The sequence below is a fragment of the Drosophila montana genome, unplaced genomic scaffold (genome assembly GCF_035044405.1).
Source record: "Drosophila montana isolate Dmon_TW-CO22-7 unplaced genomic scaffold, ASM3504440v1 contig_786_1, whole genome shotgun sequence".
NCBI classification, from domain to species: Eukaryota; Metazoa; Arthropoda; class Insecta; order Diptera; family Drosophilidae; genus Drosophila; species Drosophila montana.
Window position 1 is genome coordinate 1,190,731 of NW_026999081.1, and position 21,056 is coordinate 1,211,786.

General features: G+C 41.2%; 2 protein-coding genes and 1 long non-coding RNA gene across 12 annotated transcripts in view; all 3 read right to left on the minus strand.

Annotated features, from left to right (window-relative positions):
• Positions 1 to 12,966, minus strand: part of raskol (Ras GTPase-activating protein raskol) — a 60,584-nt gene extending 47,618 nt beyond the window's left edge. For 2 of the 8 annotated variants that reach the window (XM_064698896.1, XM_064698893.1), the window contains exon 1: positions 11,746 to 12,966. In XM_064698896.1, coding sequence (XP_064554966.1) covers positions 11,746 to 11,824 — 79 coding nt within the window. In that variant the 5' untranslated portion in view covers positions 11,825 to 12,966. The remainder of the gene's footprint in view (positions 1 to 11,745) is intronic. The other 6 variants (XM_064698898.1, XM_064698895.1, XM_064698900.1 and 3 more) reach the window with 3 other exon arrangements.
• LOC135439931 (uncharacterized) lies at positions 2,571 to 3,097 on the minus strand. Its single transcript, XR_010438214.1, has 3 exons — positions 2,945 to 3,097; positions 2,738 to 2,809; positions 2,571 to 2,679 (listed from the first exon to the last, which is right to left on the minus strand). It is a non-coding gene; the product is annotated as an uncharacterized LOC135439931 (long non-coding RNA).
• Positions 12,967 to 13,643: 677 nt separating the features above from the next.
• The window catches only part of IP3K2 (Inositol 1,4,5-triphosphate kinase 2), a 43,308-nt gene continuing 35,895 nt past the window's right edge, over positions 13,644 to 21,056 (minus strand). For 2 of the 3 annotated variants that reach the window (XM_064698902.1, XM_064698906.1), the window contains 4 exons: positions 17,646 to 17,895; positions 16,286 to 16,554; positions 16,065 to 16,175; positions 13,644 to 14,736 (listed from right to left, as the gene is read on the minus strand). In XM_064698902.1, the coding sequence (XP_064554972.1) occupies positions 14,308 to 14,736; positions 16,065 to 16,175; positions 16,286 to 16,554; positions 17,646 to 17,895 (1,059 nt within the window). In that variant the 3' untranslated portion in view covers positions 13,644 to 14,307. Of the gene's footprint in view, positions 14,737 to 16,064; positions 16,176 to 16,285; positions 16,555 to 17,645; positions 17,896 to 18,946; positions 19,981 to 21,056 lie in introns of all 3 variants that reach the window. The other variant, XM_064698903.1, reaches the window with a different exon arrangement.

Consider the following 21,056-nt stretch of genomic DNA (forward strand, 5'->3'; position numbering starts at 1 on the left):
ATATGAATTGAAATTCGAAATACATACGCGATAAAAAGTCTCTAAGGATATAGTTAAACATGTAAAAAAAAACCAACTAGATGAGAAAAAAATACATTTAATAAATGCCCAAAGCAGCCAAAGGTATTAAAAATGAGTGTAGAAAAATGAAAATATAAGAAAAAAACCAAAAAAGGAATAAAAACAAAAACTTCGCCAATTAAAAGTAATTGAAAATAATTTATGCGATGCGTCATTAATGCCAGTGGGTGTGTGTGTGTGTGTGTGTGTGTGTGTGTGTGTGTGTGTGTGTGTGTGTGTGTGTGTGTGGGAGGGTGTGACAGCACGTACATGTGTTGCGGTTGAATGGGGAGTGGGGAGTCGGCAGAGGGATGGAGAGGGAGAGGGGGGGCGACAGACGGTTCAGTTTTAGTGACGATCGACGCGCCAAGTTTGTTCCCCCCCCCCACCCCCCACACACCCCCTCCACCGACCCATCGTCTAGCTAAGCAGCAAAACCAAAATCGAAACCAAGAACAAGAAAAACATAAGTCAAAAAGACCTGTGCTTCGTTGGCCGACTATTGAATACCCTTGCCGAAGGGTTGAGCCAATAGTTGGTGAACTTTAAAAAGAATTAATGACCAGGCAGAAAAGTTGTTTATCTTAGGCACGCCGAAGCTTAGATACCCTTGTGTGAGAATAGCTTTAAAGCCGAGAGACAAGTTCGGAAAGATAGAAACGGACAGACGGACAGATATGGACATGGCTATATCAACACATTTGTGGATATATGTATGCTATATGTACATATATGGGATATATGTATACTATACGCGATCGGGGCTGTCGCCTTCTATGCCGTACACATATCAAGATGAAATTATAAAAGTAAAAATTCAAACCGATTCTTGCCAAAGAACTATAGAAATTCGATATTAAAAAGAAAATCTTAGTAAAAGCATTTCTTACGCGAACTTCAGCTACCAAATCGATAAATATCGATAACGTTTTATGATAATATCGTGGAGCTAATAAGAGCTTAGGTATGTAGTTTGTCGTATAATTAACACGGATTTCGACTATTTTATGCCTTTCCAAGTACACTTCGACTCAGGTACTCAGTGTGGGTCGGGGCTGAATAAAGAAGAAGAAGAAGTGGGCAGGGTTCCAATCCAGACTAAATATATATACACTATTTTGTCGCAATTTGATAATGAGGTCATCTGTTTGTATGTGTTACACATTTGCCGACAAAGTTCAAATGCCCAATGCAAGGGCATTAACATGGGAATAGAGTTATTTTGATAATGGCGCATATTAAACACCCAGCAGGAACATATGACGTTCCACAATTCGGTGAAAAGTTGTGTGCGTGTGCGTGTTTTTTTTTGTTGGTTAACCCATCTGATTGACCGCTTGCAGCAAATATATGTAAAACGTCAGCCGATCAAGTTATACACAGACGAAGAATTATGTGGATATATATATATATAGATATAGATATAGATATAGATATATGTGCTGATCTATATATAATGCCTGTGTGTGTAGCACACGTGCATAAATTGTGATACCCGCCGCTGGGCTAGGGCATTGGAAATGTGTTTTAGTTTTTGTCGTGGCAGGCGCCAACATGAGAAGCAACAACAACAACAACAACAACAACAACAACAACAACAACACGTAGGGCGACAACAATGGAAGCTAAGACGCGGCATCAGCTACTTCCGCATAGGCAGGCAGCTGCTCCAGACAATGCCCCAAACAGAGGCACCCCCCCTCCCCAACCCTCTCTGTGTGTGGGTGCAACTGATGCAGACTGACAGACGAACAACACCAGCACCAGGGGTTGGGGGAGCGGCAATGGGAGCGGCAATGGGAGCGGCAATGGGAGGGGGACGGGGGGATGTGGGGCGAAAGTTTATAGATGTTCGCGTTTTTTTCTTTCCTTTTTTTTTTTTTTGGGCTGGGTTGTGTTGGATTTGGGCCATATGCGTAGCGCCCGCCAGAAGTGGAAACATGTGTATGTCTAGGCAGCTTCCTCACCAATCCCCCCCCCCCCCTCAGGCTAGGGTTGCGTAAATGCAACAACTTTTAATTAGGTTTATGGGAAATATGCGAAACGTAATGTTAAAGCAAAAAAAAAAAAAAAAAATCAGCGCAAATATTGAAAGAGAAAAAAGCAGAAAGAAACACAAACAAAAGCGGCGCCAAGCCCCCTCCGCCAGCCACGCCCCCTCCGCCAGCCACGCCCCTGGGCCGCAAACAATGCAGAATTATAGCATAACTTGAATTTCGCATCATGTAATCAGCTCAAAGCCCGAAACTGAACCGCGTCGCGTCGCGTTTTATTTGTCAATTCATTTATAGATTGTTTTTTTTTTTTTTCATTTTCTTCTCCGGTTTATTTTTACTACCCTGTTGCCTGAAGGCGCGTGCCAATGGGGCATGCCAGACTTGACTGTGAAACATGTTACTTTTTTTTTGACTAGAGACGAAGTTGAGATAGAGAGAGTGAGAGAAAGAGGGAGTTTTTTTTTAACAGTATCGATAACTTTTGTTAAAACCGATTAAAAAAAAAAACAGATTCTTCTTCTTTACAGGGCGTATACGCAACGCAATTTTGTAATATTTCTTAGAAGACACGCGAATTTTCTTCTTCTCCATTTTGTTCGCTCGTTGATATTTGCATCGCCGTCTGTGGGAGATACTTAAAAATTTGGTTGGCAATAATATAAAGCAGATTATTGGCTCACGATTTGTGTCGATTTGGTAACTCCGCGGAATTAATTAAACAGGATGGGGGAGGGGCGCAAGAAGGGGCGGAGCTGTATAGGGCAAAAGAGAGAGCAATATCGAAGACTAAACACCCAAACAGATATGCACATATACATATCATACATATATATATATATGTATATATATCAGATATCCAATTGCTATGAGTCAGACAAGGGTGTTACCTGATCTCCCTAAGGGATCCATGTCCATGTTTATAGGACACCAGTAATCCGATGTTGATAATATCTTTGGAGAATGCAAGCACTATGGAGAGCCGCAATCTTTGGCTTGATCAAGATGTCTGCTAAATTAAAAGAGAACTGTTCCAATTTGTTTATATTTACAGCCTGCAGCTGGCATATGGATCGAGGCCAAGTTAGATGAAGATAGCTTTAAAACTGGATCAGTTTGGATGCTCAGCTACGAGAATGGATAGTAAGGATCCGACTTTGGTATTCTAAACAAGCTTCAAATATATATGTATATCCTAATAAAAAGGTCTTACAACAATGTCATCATTCGATTATTAGAAGAGATAGCTGTTGATTAATAAATTAATGTGATTAACTACGTCTTACACTGATGGCCAAAAATATTGATTACACTGCCTTAACTTGTACTTGCACTTGTAGAGGGTATCATATTGTGTAATGCATAGAAGAAGACAGTTTTAAAGCCTTGTCTTACAGGCAGCACATATGCCGGAACATGCCGGATCGGGCCACTATATCATATAGCTTCCATAGGATCGATCAGTCGAAAAGTAGGTTCTTATATGGGAAAATTTTATATTTTCCAAGATATTTTCATCAGACTCAGCAGTTAGGAGCTTCACAATTCGCACATATCTCAAGAAGGGTATTAAATCTTCGGCGTGCCAAAGATATTCTTACTTTCACAGATTTTCCTAAAGATCTAGTCTTTTATTTGAGAAGAACTAGGCAGACATACTACTTCCCTTTGGAGGCATATGTTCTGATAATAATAATAATAAATAATAAGTTTTCAGCTATACGAACTAACGTCCAAGCTCTCATATATTTCTCCGACTGCCTCCATCTCTCCTCTATCCAACTCAGACAATTAGGTTAACTACAGCTGCTTCTTTATGCGACAACAACCTGTTGCATGGAAATATGTTGCCTCGAATGCAATGAAAACCATATCAAAGCTGATTTATTTGCTTTCGACACATATCTTGGTATTTGTGAAGATAGGGTCTCGACTAGTTTATCAAGGTAACTGGCTTTATAAATCTTTTGCGGACTGTTATTCAAAGTATTTCCAGTTCTTGCAGCTCTTCCTCTACTTCACAGTTGAATGTTTTGTTTTGTCGGGTTCTCGTTTCTTTTCTTCAATGACTTTTGTGTGACTTTCAGTTTCCAATCGATCTGCAGATGTGGTAATATGTGTGTGTGTGTGCACTTACTCGTATTACTCGGACCACTTGGATCATTTCCCTAGCTCTCCCCACACCGCCCCTCGCCGCATCTGTATCTCAGTCATATCTCGTTTGGGCATATGGCGGCTATAATTTCATGCGTTTAACAGGTTTTGCGAATTTCCTTTTTCTTCATTTCTAAATGTTGTTGTTTCTCGTCTAATACTCTGCTTCCATGGAGCTAAGCAAATGTACATTGGTTTTGTGAGCGAATCAAATCTTTTTGGAATGGGATAAGAAAACAAGTTGAAATCGAAAGTGTCCGACTAGAAGATACACTGTTTAAAACATTCTAGCTTCTATCTATCTTTAACCAAAAACGATATTTATCGATATAAAGATAATGGAGTTATCGAAATAACGTTTGGCGTACCGTATACGCAAAGTACGCTAGACTCAGTTCATTATCCTGATCACGCATATATATAGAGAATATATGTACATATATATCTAGGCAGACGGATATGTATAGACGTAGTCAGGTTGTTATCCCAATCAGAAAACTATTTATTTTAGGGATTCAGAGAAGCTTTCTTCTGTCAAATGCATTTGTACAAAACTTCTCTCTCCCCTATTTCCCATTGTCAATGGGTTCGGGCTCTCGTAAGATTTTCTTCAACACCGCAAACAGAGTATCCCGCTGTCGAGTGCAATGGGTTATCGGAAAAACCTGCGATTCAGACGCGGCGGCAACGTGTTAATCCCCCTCGACGATCGATTTGCCAAAAAGCAACAACAACAACAACAACAACAAACACACAGCTAGTGGGGGGGAACGCGGAAGAAGAGAAGGTGCGCGGAGTAGGGGACTGTTTTTAAAGCCTGCTTGGGCCTGGCCCGACAGCGCGTCGACGTCCCAAACGATTGAGGAAAAAGTGAATTTTTTCATAGAAAGTTGCTGGGCAACATTTGCGACGGGCCGGGCTGGAGAAGGTGCGACAGAGGGTAGAGAGGAGGAGAATGGGGGGGGGGGGGGCAGCTGTTGCCGATACTTGAAAATAGAAAATACAACAACAACAACGGCAACAACAACAAGTGTGTCGGGTGCCGAATTCTGTTGCAGCCTGTTTCACTTTCCAGTGTCCCATTCGCGCACACACACACACACACACACACACACACACACACACACATGCACACAGACACACAGACACACCCCTCCCATGGAGCCACCCTCGTTCCGCCACAAGCCGCATGCCACATCGCATAAGCTGCGCTCAGTGAGCGCATTGAACTTTCTACCGACAGGTGGCGCTGCGAGCGCCGTTTAACCCACAAATCAAATCGAAGCACAAATCAAAAACGGTCGCTGAAGAAGAAGAATGCGAAAAACGGTAACAAAAGTGCGGCTGCACTTTGGCTAAAAATACAAAAAGAAATAAATAAATAAGAAACCAAAACAAAAACATAACAAAAAATAACTGTGCCACGGCGACGCTTTGTTAATGACGCCATCGCCAATCGTCGCGCAGTTTCGACGACGTTTACGATTTCTCTCTTGCTCAACCCCCCCCCCCCCCTCCCACACTTCACGCTCCCCCTCTCTCGCTAGCTCTTTCTTTTCGTCTAGTCTTCCTTTAATGCGCGTTTCGCTGTGCTCTTTTCACGGGCTTAGCAAAAAAAAGAAGTCAAGAATGATCTAGTCAGGAGCTTGGCGCGACTTACAGATACCCTATCTCAGCTTTATATAGCACCTTATATAGCAACTATTTGTTCAATCATTGCTAATTTAAATTGTATACATTTAAAATTTTAAAAACTTACGTTACAGAAAAATGAATATTGGATGTTTTATATTGAATATCGCAGGATTTGCAATAAGAAAAACAAACATTTTAACTACATAAATTCCAAATATATATTATTCATAATAATTCGCGGGACTTTCAAGAAGTGTTAACAATAGGAAGAAAAGAGGGAGCACTAAATCTTTTTACTGCTATATAATATAATTTATAATATTTGGCGGGATTTTGAAAAATTGATTACAATAGGAAGAAAAGGGAAACCCAAATCCTCTTAACTTTCATAACATACAATAATTCGTGGAATTTTCATAAAAGTGTTAAAATAAGAAAAAACAACAGATAACCAAAGAGGAATTTGATCATATATAAGTTTAATTTATATAAATTCGCAGGATTTTTAAAAAGTGTTTGAAATAATATAAAGGTTGAAAACAAAATTCTCTTAACTGACTCGAATTCCACATATGTAATTAATATGATCTTTTTATTTATTATGTATTATATTCCCTTTACTATAAGCTATCTATAAGTAATACAAATATAATCCCAGAAAAACATATAAATCCAGAATTCCCTTTACAATAATCTAATAGATAATATTCGATATAATTAAAATATAATAAATATAATTATAATATAATATAATAAATTATAAATATATATAATGCAAATAAATGAAACATAATAAAATATAATTAAACAAAGGACGTTCACTTTTAATACAGTTAGTTCGTGCCATATAATCCGATGTCTTAAAGAAAATTATATTATGAAGATTATCATATGGTGTTGATGATGATTATCCTTTGGCTTTGGCCTATGCACAGACAAGGTCCGAACTACCCCTTTATGCATAGGGTTAGCAGAGGGTATCACGTAGAGAAATGGCAAAATGGCCCGAAAGCCACTTTGCTTAGATCCAAAAGCGCTGGCAGTGCGTGGCCCAAGAACCGGGCCAAGACGTTAGCTGGCCAAAAGCGTAGCCAAAAGCGAAGACATGTTAACCAAGACGGTCAAGTGACATGCAAAGCGAAAGCGGCTAACAACACGAAACACGAAACACGAAACATGAAACATGAAACATGAGGCGGCCGGGCAAACATGACAGAAATGATGTCAAGCCAGCGGGCACACAAACAGGAACAACAACAACAACAACGACAACAACAGCTGCTCGCAGCCAATGGCCAAATCCGGTCAAGAGCTGTGCGTGTTCTGTCTGTCTGTGTGTGTGCGTGTGTGTGTGTGTGTGCGGGCGGGCAAAGGCAAGGCCAAGCGGCCAAAAGCTCAAAGGCTGTTAGAATGTCACAAATGACCTTGACACACCAACCCGCACACACACACACCAACACACACACACACCTGCAGCAACACACCTTCCTTCCGCAGCGTGCACATTAAATAAATACACATAAAAATATTAACAAAATACATTAAAAGGTAGAATTTTGCAGTCGGTTGCAGCCGACTGCGCAATACTCTTTCGCAGTCCAATAAGTTCATTAATAGCCAGTTAAAAGCTAACAAGCAGCTAAATGGTAAAGTTCATGGCAAATTTTATAAAAGCAGCTTTTAAACTTAATCTAAGATTTATGCGTTTGGAGTGGGCGTGACCCAAAAAGGTAGCTAAACTTGACCTTCAGTGAAGGTTATCAGTGTAAAATATGCAGACTCTATCTGTGGCAGTTATTGATTTGGCCGCGCCCCTATTGGGCGTGGTCATGCATGACAGGAGCTTATCTGCCGAATTGCAAGATTTCTAGCGAATATTGCACACAGCCAATATGCCCGTTTGCACTTTATGAAAGAGTATGAAGAGACTAAAAGGAAAAAAGCAAATATGACCAGAAGAGAGCCAAGCGGCAAGCGGCAAGTGGCAAGAGCTTTGCCATTTGCCATTTGCCGTTTGCCACTTGCTGCGCCGGCAAATGCCTTGAAGCCTTTTATTTTTCACTTCGTCACGGCACGGCACGACTTTATCGATGGGAAGCACCCACAACAGCAACAATAACAACAACAACAACAACAGCAACAACAGTTGTTGCCAAGCAAAAATATGTGTTTCAATTTGATTCGCATGCCAAGTGATTCATATTGAAAAGAGTTACCTATCTAAATTAGGTTTATAAGCCAATGAAATCAACTTTACCAGGCGGTTTCTAACATTTGCCACCCACTTTGGCAGGAGCATACCAACGTTCCGTTAAAACAGGTTTTGTTGAGATAAAAAATAACTTATATTTGATTTGCCTTTAATGTGATTCATATAGATAAACATTTACCATGTACTTTAGAACGAGAATATCAATTGATTCATATTGAAAACAGGCTGCCTTTAACAACTTTAGATCGATATCAATTATCTAAATTAAGTTTAAACGCTAACGAAAAAGTATTTACAAGGAGGATGCCTATGATTTACCATGCCCTTTAGCAGGAGCACAGCAAGTGATTCATTTGGAAATGAATTGCCTCCATCAACTGCAGCGCTCAGTTAGCTAAATAACGTTTAAAGGTCAAATTATGTTTATAGGCCAATTAATAATACTTTACCAGGAGGTTGCGAATATTTACCACGGACCACGGAAAACGAGTTGCCTCCATCTATTGCAGATCTATATCAGTTATCTAAATAATGTTTATAGGTCAACAAAAAGTTCATTACCAGCAAGATGACAACATTTACCACGCACTTAAGCAGGAGCATATCATCCTGTTAGGATGAGTAGGTACTTAAATTTACATTACAAATTTAAAATGATTCCATAAACGAAAGGGTAACTTATAAAGGCTTCGCGAACTCACTTAAACAACGACGTATTTAAAAACTCTATTGTTTAGAATTTGCAAGTTGAAGAAATACATATATATGCCATACTATAGCATATCATACTTTTGTTGTTTTATAAGTTGTTGTAGCTTTATCTGTGCATATATAAAAACGTGAATATTTTATTGAATTGTGTATGCATAAAAGACAAGAAAGCGGGGCAATATGTACCGTAGACTAAATACCCTTGTTGATATATAGCTTGGAAATTATAGTATTTATTGTTATATAGTATTACGATCTGAGAGAGCTTTTGTATACATATATGCTGGGCTATAGTGAAGCTTGTAATTGAAGAGTTTGTTGAAGTTTTAATGTTTTCTCGAAAAACAGAATATATTATTAAATAAAAGAAACTATAGGTACGATTGTACCCATATAGTTATAAGGTATTCCGATTTGTTAGAAGAAGATTTTTTGATAAACAGAAAATATTATCAAATAATAAAAATTAATTTTTCGATTGATTTAACTTATATGATATAGTAGTCCGATATGAATAAGTTTAAGCTGCTATGTAAGAAGCAAGCTACAACTTTTGGATACCATAAGATAAGATCTATATACATATAGAGTTTTTCATATGAAATAATGTTCCGATCCTAGGCAAAGTTTCGTAAGAATAGCTTCGAAAAGGGAAAGATTGGCGGAGATATGGCTATAACGATTAGGCTGTTGATACTGATCAAGAATGTATATACTATTTATATACATATATTTATATTTAAATATACCTTAGTTGGTCGGAGACATATGCTTGTAAGTACATATGTACATACCTGTCGCAATGTCCAAGGGTATAAAAGTGCAAGGTCAGCTTAGAAGCAAATATTGCCACCGTGTTTCTTACATTTTTTCATCTTTTTGTCGCCTGAGCACACACAACAAACGTTCACTGTGTGTATGCATGTGTTTGCATGTGTGTGCGTGTGTGTGCGTGCGGGTTTGCCTTGCGGCGAGCCAAGCAACCCCTCGAAGCACAACAACAACAACAACAACGGCGACTGCAATAAACTGAAGCGGATGAGCGACAGGTAAAAATGCTAATAGTAGATAACGGGAAAACAACAACAACTTTGGGCAGGTTGTCACTGTTTGTTGTCGTTGTTGTTGCTGTTGTTGTTGCTGTTGTTGTTGCTGAGAGGCAGCCCTGTTGAGTTTTCCCAGGCCAAGCGGGGCATTGCCTGCATTTGCACAGGTGCTCAAAGGTGAGCGCAAGAGAGAGTGTGCAAGACAAACAGTTCGGACAGCATCCGCAACAGCTGAGCGTTGCCACAATGCAGAAACAAACACATGCAGCGCTTGAACTGGGTTGCCAGACTTCAAAATTTGCATTTGCCAAAATTGAGTTGGGGAAAAGAATGAAAACAAACTAGAAAATGAAATTGAATACAAAAAAAATATAAATGATTCGCTCTCGCACTCAATCCCTCTCTCTCTCCGCCTCTCTCTCTCTCTCGCCAACAGGGTTGCCAGACTGCATATTTTACATTTGCCAAAATTGAGTTGGGGAAAAGAATGAAAACAAACTAGAAAATGAAATTGAATAAAAAAAAATATAAATGATTCGCTCTCGCACTCAATTCCTTGTCTCTCCGTCTCTCTCTCTCTCTCTCTCTCGCCAACAGGGTTGCCAGACTTCAAAATTTGCATTTGCCAAAATTGAGTTGGGGAAAAGAATGAAAACAAACTAGAAAATGAAATGAAATACAACTAAAAATGACTCGCTCTCTCCCTCTCCCTCTCTCTATATATATCTCTCTCTCTCTCTTTCTCTATTTATCTTTTAATATGTGTCTTGAATTTGATTCACATTTTTGTTGCTGAAATTGGAGCGCACATCCGCCTTTAGCTTGGTCAGCAGAGCGCACGCCATTCGCAGATGGGGAGAGCTCTTTTAGTATTGTCTGCAATTACGTGAACTTATTAACTTTCTCCCAAATCAATGGGGCACAAATGCGACAAATATATGTATATATATGCATTACTATATACAACAAAACAAAATACAGCTAGTTGTGTACAGTGAAAGATCCACTAACGAACAACATCCTAGCCCGTAATCGATTTCGTTAGTAAAGAAGTTCTTGGTATTCCTCCGACGTGAAAGTCTTCAAACATCCTTTTTCATCAAATTTAAGTCACAGAGCAGTTCTTTCTTCTAGATATGTATCTATCCGTTAGCACAGCTTTATGGTTCAGTTCTGCTGACCTTATCCTATCCTATACGACCTATTTACCTGACTATGTGAGCTCTTCCAGTTTTAATTGGCAGTATATATGATCTACAGTGGGTCAGATCGAACCACTATATCATTATGGAAAAGATCAATTTGAGTTGGAAAAGAGAAAGATAGAGAAAGAGACCAAATGTTTGAGCCCCTTTTTTGTTTTATCTAATGCATCCTCCTCAACCTAACGAGCTTTACTTGAGTAAAATTCTATCAATATCGAAATATTAGAGTCCTAGAAGAAGAATGTTTCAGCAAAATGAAATAGATTTTAAAGCTTGTATGTTTTTTAAGATATCTTAAGATCGCTAAATATCGATCAAGATAGATATATATGATATATGATATATATATGTATACACATACAGAGCACCTCCAACAAGTCTGCAAGTATATTTCAGCTATGGCTTGAATGTAGGCAACTTTCTTGTTGACTATTTAACTTTTTTGCTATTCAAGCGCCACGACACTTGATACATAGCCTGGCAACGCCGGGCTATATGTATGCATGCATGCATGTGAATGTATGCAGCTGAGTGCTTCCTTTCTCTAGCTCAACAACTTTCTGATATCCTTCAAAATGACATTTTGCCTCTAAGCCCTGAAATCTCACTTCAAGATCCTTAGGCAAAGCCCAATCAGAGTTCCATAAATAGAAATAAGTAGTTGATGATTGAGGGTTGCAGCGGAGTGCAAGGGGGTGATTGATGGGGGGAGGAGGGGATAGACTTACCGCACACGTCCAGCCAGCCCTCGACGCGGCTGGGGTAGGAAATTGCATAGGCGCGATTTAGATACGTGCGACGTCCCATGTTTTTGGGTGGGTGGTGATTTTTTTCTTCTTCTTCTTCTATTTCCTTTTGGGATGCTGCGCTCTCTCTCTCTCTCTCTCTCGCTTTGACCCTCTCTCTGCCTGTGGCGTGCGCTCTCCTGCGGCTGCTGCTGCCGCTGCGGCGGCTGCTTCTCGACGCTCGTTATCTTTCGGCTTATCGACAAGTTGTCGAATAACTGCTGCTGCTTGTTTTTGTTGTTCTAGTTGTTGTTGTTGTTGTTGTTGTTGTTGTTGCTGTTGTTAGCTGCTTAATTTGAATATTGATTTTGTTGTCGCCGTTGCTTTTGTTGCTATTTATTTGCCATATATTTGATTTTATTGCACTTGTCTTCGACCAAAACGGACTCGGCGTCGAGTTTTAGTTTCAAATTTCCACTTTTTGTTGTTGCGGCTGCAGCCTTTTTGATTCAAAGCTCAACAAAAGCGCGTTTCAAGAGCACCGCAAGAAAACAAAAACATAAAAAAATGTATATATATATATATATATGTATGTATTTATATATTAATTAATCACGATTTTTGTTTTTTATTTGCTTTTGCTGGCTTTTGTTTTTTTGTTGATTTCTTTACGCACGGCTCAAGCTCAATGCTGACTCTCTGTCTCTCTCTCTGCCGCGCGCGCTTTGCTCTCTTCAGTGTGTCCGTGTGTGTGATTATTATTTGGGCTATTTTAGCCTTTTTGCCTTCAACAGCTGAGGCCCCAGGCTCTGTGATAGTGGGTTTGAGAGAGCGAGAGAGAGAGATAGCGGGAGCGATGAGATGCTCGAACAAATTTTCAAAAACGCAACTGCCGCCGCCCCCCGCGCCCTTTGTTGTTGTTGTTGGTTTGCTGTCCAAACACACGCATACAAACATATATATTGTTAATATTCTGCGTCGAAGGCCGGTCGGCGCATATTGAAGTTTTATTTATTGTTGCTGCCGCTGCCGCTACCGCTGCTGCTGTTGTTGTCGCGCCAACGAAACCAGAAACTTTTTTAACAGTCACAGACGCCGCTGCTCACACACACACACAGACACACACATGGGCAACTAGGTATATACAAGTGCATGAGTATTGGAGTATATATGCGCTTTGCTGTGTATTATTTTTAAAAATACTCCAGCAACAAAACCAAAACAACAGAAATACACCCGACAAAAAAATTAGCACACACTTTTCAGTTTGATAAAAAAAAAAATGAATAAAAACGCACGAGTTTTTTAAAATGCACGCCAACTGCGCGCGACGTCGGCAAATGCAACAACGAACATTCGAAAAAAAAAACAAGTGTAACTGCAATGCGTGCGCGTAAAGAGGCGCGACGTGCCAACCGCGCAGCAACAAACATTAACTAACTGATAAACAATGTGACCGCTACTGACAAGCACAAAAATACGGCACACACCAAGAGCTAAGAAAACTACCAGGTACACTTAAATACCAGCGTTTTGGTATTTTATGCGCTGTTACATTTTGCAAGGCAGCTAAAAGTATGCTATACAAATATATATGAGCCAGCAAGTGAGTGAACATGTAAAGGCAAACTGCCTAAGCACTTATTTTTACCTTTGGCGCGCTTAAACAATGCTAATTAACTGATAAGCAATAACAATTGATTAAATTAAACATTCGGCTCTAAACTCATTATGCTCACAATGTCAAAATTGATCAAGAAATACGTATTCGCAGAGCGGCTTTGGACAAGCTGCAGAGAGAGCAAAAATATGCGTTGCCTACTTTCAGGGCGCGCGGCAAAGATGCGCGCACAATTTTCAAAAACACGTTAAAAGAGTTAACAAAAATAAAAGATATTGAGTTTTGCTTGTTAAACGGTTTACATGAGTTTTAATAGTGCACATAATTAGTATGTAGTTATTAGAAGATAATCAAATACACATAATATTAATAACATTATTTTTATAAGTAAATAGTTCTTGAACTTGTTTTTGTTGTTGTTACAGTTTTTGCTGCGCATTGGTTCGGTGCAAATTGCATTAATAAATTACAACTACAATAGCAACGCAGGAGCACAACGAATTTAACTATATATATATATATGTATATATAGATATATATATATGTGTGTGTGTGTGTAGATATATATGTATATCTGTGTATAGGTATACGCATATTGTTGTTCAGTCTTTGCTTTTAAACTTAACGGGTTAAAGAGAGAGAAAGAGAGAGAGAAAAAAAAACAAAAAAAAATTGCATACATACGCAAGTATGTATATATGCATATATATGTATATATATATAGATATGATTGACAACTAGACTACGTTTGGATAATGGTCAATTAATTGATTTTTCATATTTCATTTTGTTTCTTTTTTTTAACACATTTCTGCGGAATGTGCTAGGAAATTTCCTTGGCGGGGCGCAGCCCCATGGAACGCTTCAGTATTATCGTTATCTATATAGTTTTCTATATATATCGATATATATATTAATCGATTTTCATTTTCATGCTCTGCCTTTCACATCTTGCTGGCCTCCTCATCCTGGCCGCTCGAGGCGGGCGCTGGTGAAACCGAACCGGAACCGGAAGCTGAACCAGACCCAGACCCAGAGCCGGAACCGGTGCCGGAGCCGGAACCGGTGCCAGACGCTGTGCCCGTTGCGTTCTCCGTTTCGATGGCCGCCTGCAGCTCGACGAATATGTCAATGAGATTGTTGATGCCAATCAAATAGCCATCCTCATGGTTGCCCACCTTCCACGCCGAATAATGATCGATATGCATCTGCGGGGGCAGCGCCACCGTCTTGGCGAAGTCAATTAGCCAAACGCTCGCGTGCGTCTGATCGTGCACAAACAGCAGCGAGCTCCCGATCACCTCGTGCGTCTGGAAGAACTCGGATACGGCGAGGGTGGCGCGAATGGCCCGCAAGCGTTGTATATAGCGTGGCTGTAAAAGCAGCACAAACCAAAGGTCGCATTAAGGAGGAGGTAATCAAAAATCATATACATATCAAAATAAACGGATAAAGGGTATATAGAAGAAGACATCTCTGCAGCGACTAAGCACATAAATACAAGTCGGCTGACTTTATCTGATCATATTCCATCTATATACATACATACATATGTATATAGCTAACTAATTCTATGAACTCTCTGAGTTTTCAAGATATCTAAATGAAACTTAGCATGCATGCGTCCCGCTAATCCAGGCAGTATATATATATATATATGTATATGTATATATCGAAATCGGCCAGATCGAAACGAATATAGGCAGGATCGCTCGTAGATTGAGATTTAGATGAGTCTCTGTCAAGATATGTTTAACAAGCTTGGCATTGAAAAGATTTAGCTTGATTCAAAATATGAGTAAAATCTTAGGAAAATCGGAGTGCTATAGCATATAGCTCTATTCGTGCAATCGGTTGAAAAAGTGAGCATTTGGATAAGTTTTCTGCTTCATTATTTTCAACACTTCTTGACAAAACTCAGCAACTGCGAGCTTCGCTATTCTTCGAACTAAGCAAACTTATGTATAATATATATATACTATATATATACATATATATATATATATATATTATATGGCTGCTATAGGAATAATCGGGCGTGTGTACAAATGCACTTCTAAGCCATCTACAAGTGTATTTAATGTTCGGCTTGACAGTCGTTTTTATTTTTTTTATCTCTTTCTTTTGGATGATCCGACTTACACTGATGGCCAAAAATATTGATTACACTATCTTAACTAATTATAGCCTAGTAGAGGGTATTATAATTTGTTCATGAAATGTGTCAGAAGGAGATATATCCGATCCCATAAAGTATATTTATATATTCTAGATCAGCATCAACAGACGAGTCGTAAAGCCATCACTCTCTGTCCGTCCGTCCTTCTATATGGTTCTATGCGAGCTAGGTTCTTATATGGAAAACTATGTGTTAATCAAGATATCTTGAATATCGAGAAATTCGGCATATATTGGCTTAACTATTCTCCCAACATATAATCTTATTAACATCAGACAACTCTATCATTTAGGAAAACAAAAAATTACTATAACAATTAGTGTACTAATAATTTTAGCCACGAGTGTATATACAGACTTCGGCTAAAAAACGAATCTATGTTAAGTTTGATGGGTATAGCTTTAATGCTGAGACAGTTCACATGGTCAGTTAGATAGATGGTTAGACAGGGAATCTGGAAAAGTTTATACACAATGGAAAGAAAAAACGGACTTATGAAACAGGTTACAAGGATTAACGCACCAGAATATGTGGATGGCCGCTGAGGAACTCGTTGAAGGCCAATTTAATTTGTTCGCGTGACTTGGTCGTTTTGAAATCTTTGGAACTGGTGCCATCGCTTTTCTTAATGCCCTGTTGAGAGAGAGAGAGAGAGAGAGAGAGAGAAATAAAGAATGGGGTTTAGAGTAGCAGCTCAACAGGAGGCAGGAGGCAGGAGGCAGAGCGGAGTCTGCGGCACACACCTCAATGCGAAAGCCCAGCGTTGCGGTGCTGGAGATGGTCTCGCGCCAGACCATGTATCGTGGCTTGGTCACCGCCTTGGCCGCATGCTCCTCGGCATTGGGGGCCTGTGCATCGATTTGTATCATTTTGTCGTACATGTCCTTGCGCAGCTTCGGCTTCTCCTTGGCCTTGGACAGCTCCTCCTCCAGATAGGTGCGCACACCCACTTTGCAGTCCATCACGCATGGTTGCACATAGTCGCTGAGCAGATCCTGCAGCTGCAAATAGACTGAAGGTAACGCAGAGTTTGGATTATGCAAGGTTTCAGACAATTGGTCAATCAATCTATCCGTCAATTTATTAATCAATCAGGCATTAAGTCAATCAATTTATCAATCAGTCGCACAGTCTGTCAGAAAGTTTCGTCTTTGATCAGTCACTCAATCGATCAGTCAGTTAGTGATCAATCAATCAGCCAGAAAGTTAATCAATTTATCAATCAATCACATAGTCAATCAGCCAGTCTGTCAGAAAAATGCATATGTGATCAGTCAATCAATCTCTCAGACAGTTAGTGGAAAATCAATCAGTCGGTAAGTCAATCTATTTATCAATCAGTCGCAGAGTCAATCAGCCAGTCTGTCAGACAGTTGCGTATTTGATCAGTCATTCAACCGATTAGTCAGTGGTCAATCAAACAGCCAGTCAATCGATCAGTCATTTAGTGGACAATCCATCAATCAGAAAGTCAATCAATGCATTCATCAGTAGCTTAATCAATCTAGCTAGACAGTCAGTCAATCTATAAAACAGTTACACATTTGACCAGTCAGTCAATCAATAAGTCAGTCAGTGTGTGAGTCAGCCGATAAGTCAGTTATCCAATCGGTCAGCTAGTAAATCTGTCAGTCAACCATTCATTCAGTATGACAATTAATATTTCTAATAATCATTCGGTCTGCTGGCTGGTAACCTATTCAATTAGTCGGCCATCAAGTCAGTTAATGAGCCAGACAGTAAGTTGGCCATTTTATTCGGACAATCAGCACAAAAAGGCAATCAATCAAAATAATGATTAGGCCAGTCAGTCAGTCTGTTAATCAGTTTTTCAGGCATACAATAACTCAGTCAGCCACACAATCAATCGGTCAGTTAATGAGTCAGCCAGTCATCAAGTCATTCAGTCAACCGGTCAGTTAGAAAATGTATCAGTCAATCAATCATTCGCTCAGTGTAATCTCAATCATGTGGTAATTCAGCACAAATATTCAAACAATCATGCAGAGTAATTATTCTAGACCCTTGGCCAGACATTACATCAGCCAGTCAGTCAATCGGTCAGTCAGTCAATCATATATAGATATTTATTATAGGACTCACGTTCGCCATCCTCGCTGGTCACCTGACCTTTGTAGACGGGCACATAGGGCCGCAGCACATCCTGCATGAGCACCTGAAAGCACTCCTCCTCCTTGGGGCAGAGCTTCTTGAGGACGGTGCCCGGCTCGGGACCGGCCTTGAAGTTGCCCTGGTGACCGGCTAGCTGCACCCACGGATAGCGCTGCTTCTTGTATGTCTGAAAGAAGGGCGTCCATTGCACAATGTTTCGTATTTTGCGCCAGCCGGAGCTCTGACGAAGATAAAAGCGAGATAAAACGCTATTAAATATAGTTTTTTTTTATGATTTTTCAATATTTCAAATGCTTGAATGCCATTTTTTTATAGACGTGGCGCCATCTGGCGGCCGTTGTAATTGTTCGTTAGATGGCGACACTTAAATAAAACGTTTCATTGAAAACTTGGTTTGCGATATTCCCAACAGCTGCGCCCCGCGACGCAGTCATGGACGCACGCCAACTCTCCGGTCGGTGCCCATTACGAGTACAAGACGATAAAAGTTGATAGCTTGAAATGGGACGAGTTTCGGATGTACAGGCGGGGCGAATGACGTCAGTGATTGAGTAACTACTGGCTAAGCGTTGGAAAAGCGGGCTGGGTAAGCCGCAGTTAAGGCCGGATAAGGTCGGATAAATCTTGAATAACGCCAGAGGGCCGCCAATTAGTTCTTGAGGCGCGCCTTATGAGTCAGCAACTGTGAGGGCCCAAAGGGGCGTTGTAAAGTTGCGGATAACGCCGGATAATACCGAACAGAACTGAAAGTATATCCAATGGCGTATTTGTTTAAAAAACAACTGAGTAAGCACCACATAAGCGCTTAATAGTTCAGGATAAGCACCGTATGTATGCCGGATAGCGGCAGGTAGTGAAGATCTTAAAGTACAGCCAATGACGTCAATGCTTAAACAGCAGCGCTCTTAACAGCGCTTAACAGTGACGTCTAAGCATTGCATAACTGCCGTAAAATGTCGGCTAGCGCCGGATAAGCTTGAGAGCGTAGCCAATATTAATAATGTACTACCGCTTTTTAACCGGTTTTAGCCAGAAAATATCACGGTCTAAGGGATGAAAATATGGGATACAGTCGGTTAAATGTAGCCGGATAACCACAATGGACTTGAAGACGGGACTACTGGTGATGTTTTTACATGAGTAACAGTAATTTGAATGTCGGATACCTCCGGATAATATCGGATAATGCCGGATAAGACCGGATAACGCCAAATAAAGCCGATAGATCATCGCTCAGCAACACGTCAGTAGGTCAGCCAACGTCGTCTTACCTTCTTCGTGCCGCTTGCTGTGGACGCGCCCGCGGTGCCCGCGCCCGTTCCCGTTGTGGTTGAGGCCGCCGACGTGGACACATCAGAGTCCCACTCGGAGCTCAGATCATCGCTGCTGGCATAGCCATAATCGCGCGGCATGGGCACCTCCAGCAGCGACTTGGAGTACTGTATGTAGCCGGGACAGAGGCTCTGGCCCAGCGGCGAGTGGCTGCGACGCGGCGGAGTCGACATCATCATCAGCGGCAGCGAATGCTGTTGCGACAATTTGCGTCCGGCCGAGAGGCTGACATGCTCGCCCGGATTGGCCGTAATGCTAATGGTGGGCATCGATAGTTTCTTTTCGGCGCGCTGCTTGATGCCATGCGCCTGGGCAAAGGCCAGGCTGCATTTGCGCGTCTGCATATTGTTGCCGGATAGCTTGCGACGAAAGATTTTCTTGGTGGCGCCGCCGCTGCTGCTGCCGCCGCCGCCCCCAGCGCCGGTTCCGGCGGCAGTTGTGGCATTGCAATTGGCTTCCTGACCGGGCGCTTCGGCCTCGCTGCCGCCATCCTCGCTGTCGGCGCTGGTCTTAGCGGGCGACTTGTTGCTGGCACCGCGACCCGCATCGCTATCGACGCCATCGTCGTCATCCACATCGGCATCGGCATTGGGATCGTCCTCGTCATCGAAGCGCAGCTTGGCAATGTCCTCGGGCAGGACGTCGGGAAAGTGCAGCAGCTTGACGGTAACCTTTTTGCCCGCCTCATTATAATAGACCTCCTTGGCGCTCATTCTGTCAAAGTCCTCGTAGATGCGCACCTGCGGCGATGGCGGCGGCGTTGGCGGCGTTGGTGGCGTTGGCGGCGTCGATGTTGGCGGCGTCGATGTTGGCGTCGTTGTCGTTGCTACTTGTCCGTTAACGGTACTTGCTACGGCGGCTGTTGCGGGCGGTCGTGCGAGTGCGCACACAGACATTTTACAGGACATGTGAGGGGCGTCCACGCGACTTCCACTTGCGCATTAGACGCACTGCATCCACTAGGCACAATGAGCTGCACAGCGAGAACCAAAAACCGAGAACCATCAGTGGCTGTGCCAACTGTCACCTGTTGCTGTTGTTGCTGTTGCTGTTGTTGTTGCTGTTGCCTTTGGCTGTGATTGATTTCTGCGCATTTGCGAACCTGTTCGCGCCTTAGCCAACCACCATTGACCCACCGAGCGACCCGCCGACACCAAAACGAATGCCTATGCGGCTCTGCGAGCACGCTGACTATGTGAATACCCTACAATTAGCAGAGGGCCAGAAACAGAAACCCAAGCCTAAAAGAAGAACAGCTGAACCTTTAAACAAATCGAAGCAAGAAATATGTACTAAAGGAGTATATAGACTTTGTAACAGGCAGATATAGATATATAAGGTACATTGACTTTGTATAAATCTATGTAGCAGGCAGATATCCAATAGATATATGTAGATAGATACATATATATGTCTGCCTGTCTGTATGCACGCGACAATCTCAGCTGCCTTTGAAGGCTAGGGACTTGAAAAGTGGAACGGAAGGAAGGAAGTGGAAAAGAATCCAGTTAAGAGAACCCTTTTCAAGATATCGATAACAATCTTTATCGATATACACTTTTTTGAGCATATCTCGAAGGTTTCATAGAAGCTAAGCTCAACAAATTCGATATGTAGTTTCTCACAGATCAAGAATATATGTTCACAGCCCGGCGATTAATCGACGAAGCGAATCACTTAAATACCTCCCCTTCATGGTAAATATACCTCTATATATGTATTTAATCCAACCCCTTCCCATTTCCCATCCAAAAACCCTTTTTAGTTGCCTTTAATTTCATGAAGATCGGACAATAAGCACCGAAGCTCTTCAAGAATGCATTTCTTATAGAGCTAAGGGAAGAAGCAGCACAGCTGGCGGGCGTCCGTGTGTATGTTTTTAAGCATAGAAAGCAGCTATAATTTTGAGGGTATCTACAAGTCGAGCATTATTAATGCCAGCCATGAAAAATCTCTTCCTTAAGGCCAACATTTGGCTTGGTTTTGATGTTTGGTTTCTAATTTTGGTGTGTAGATTGCACTTAAATAATAATCTTTTGATGACTTAAA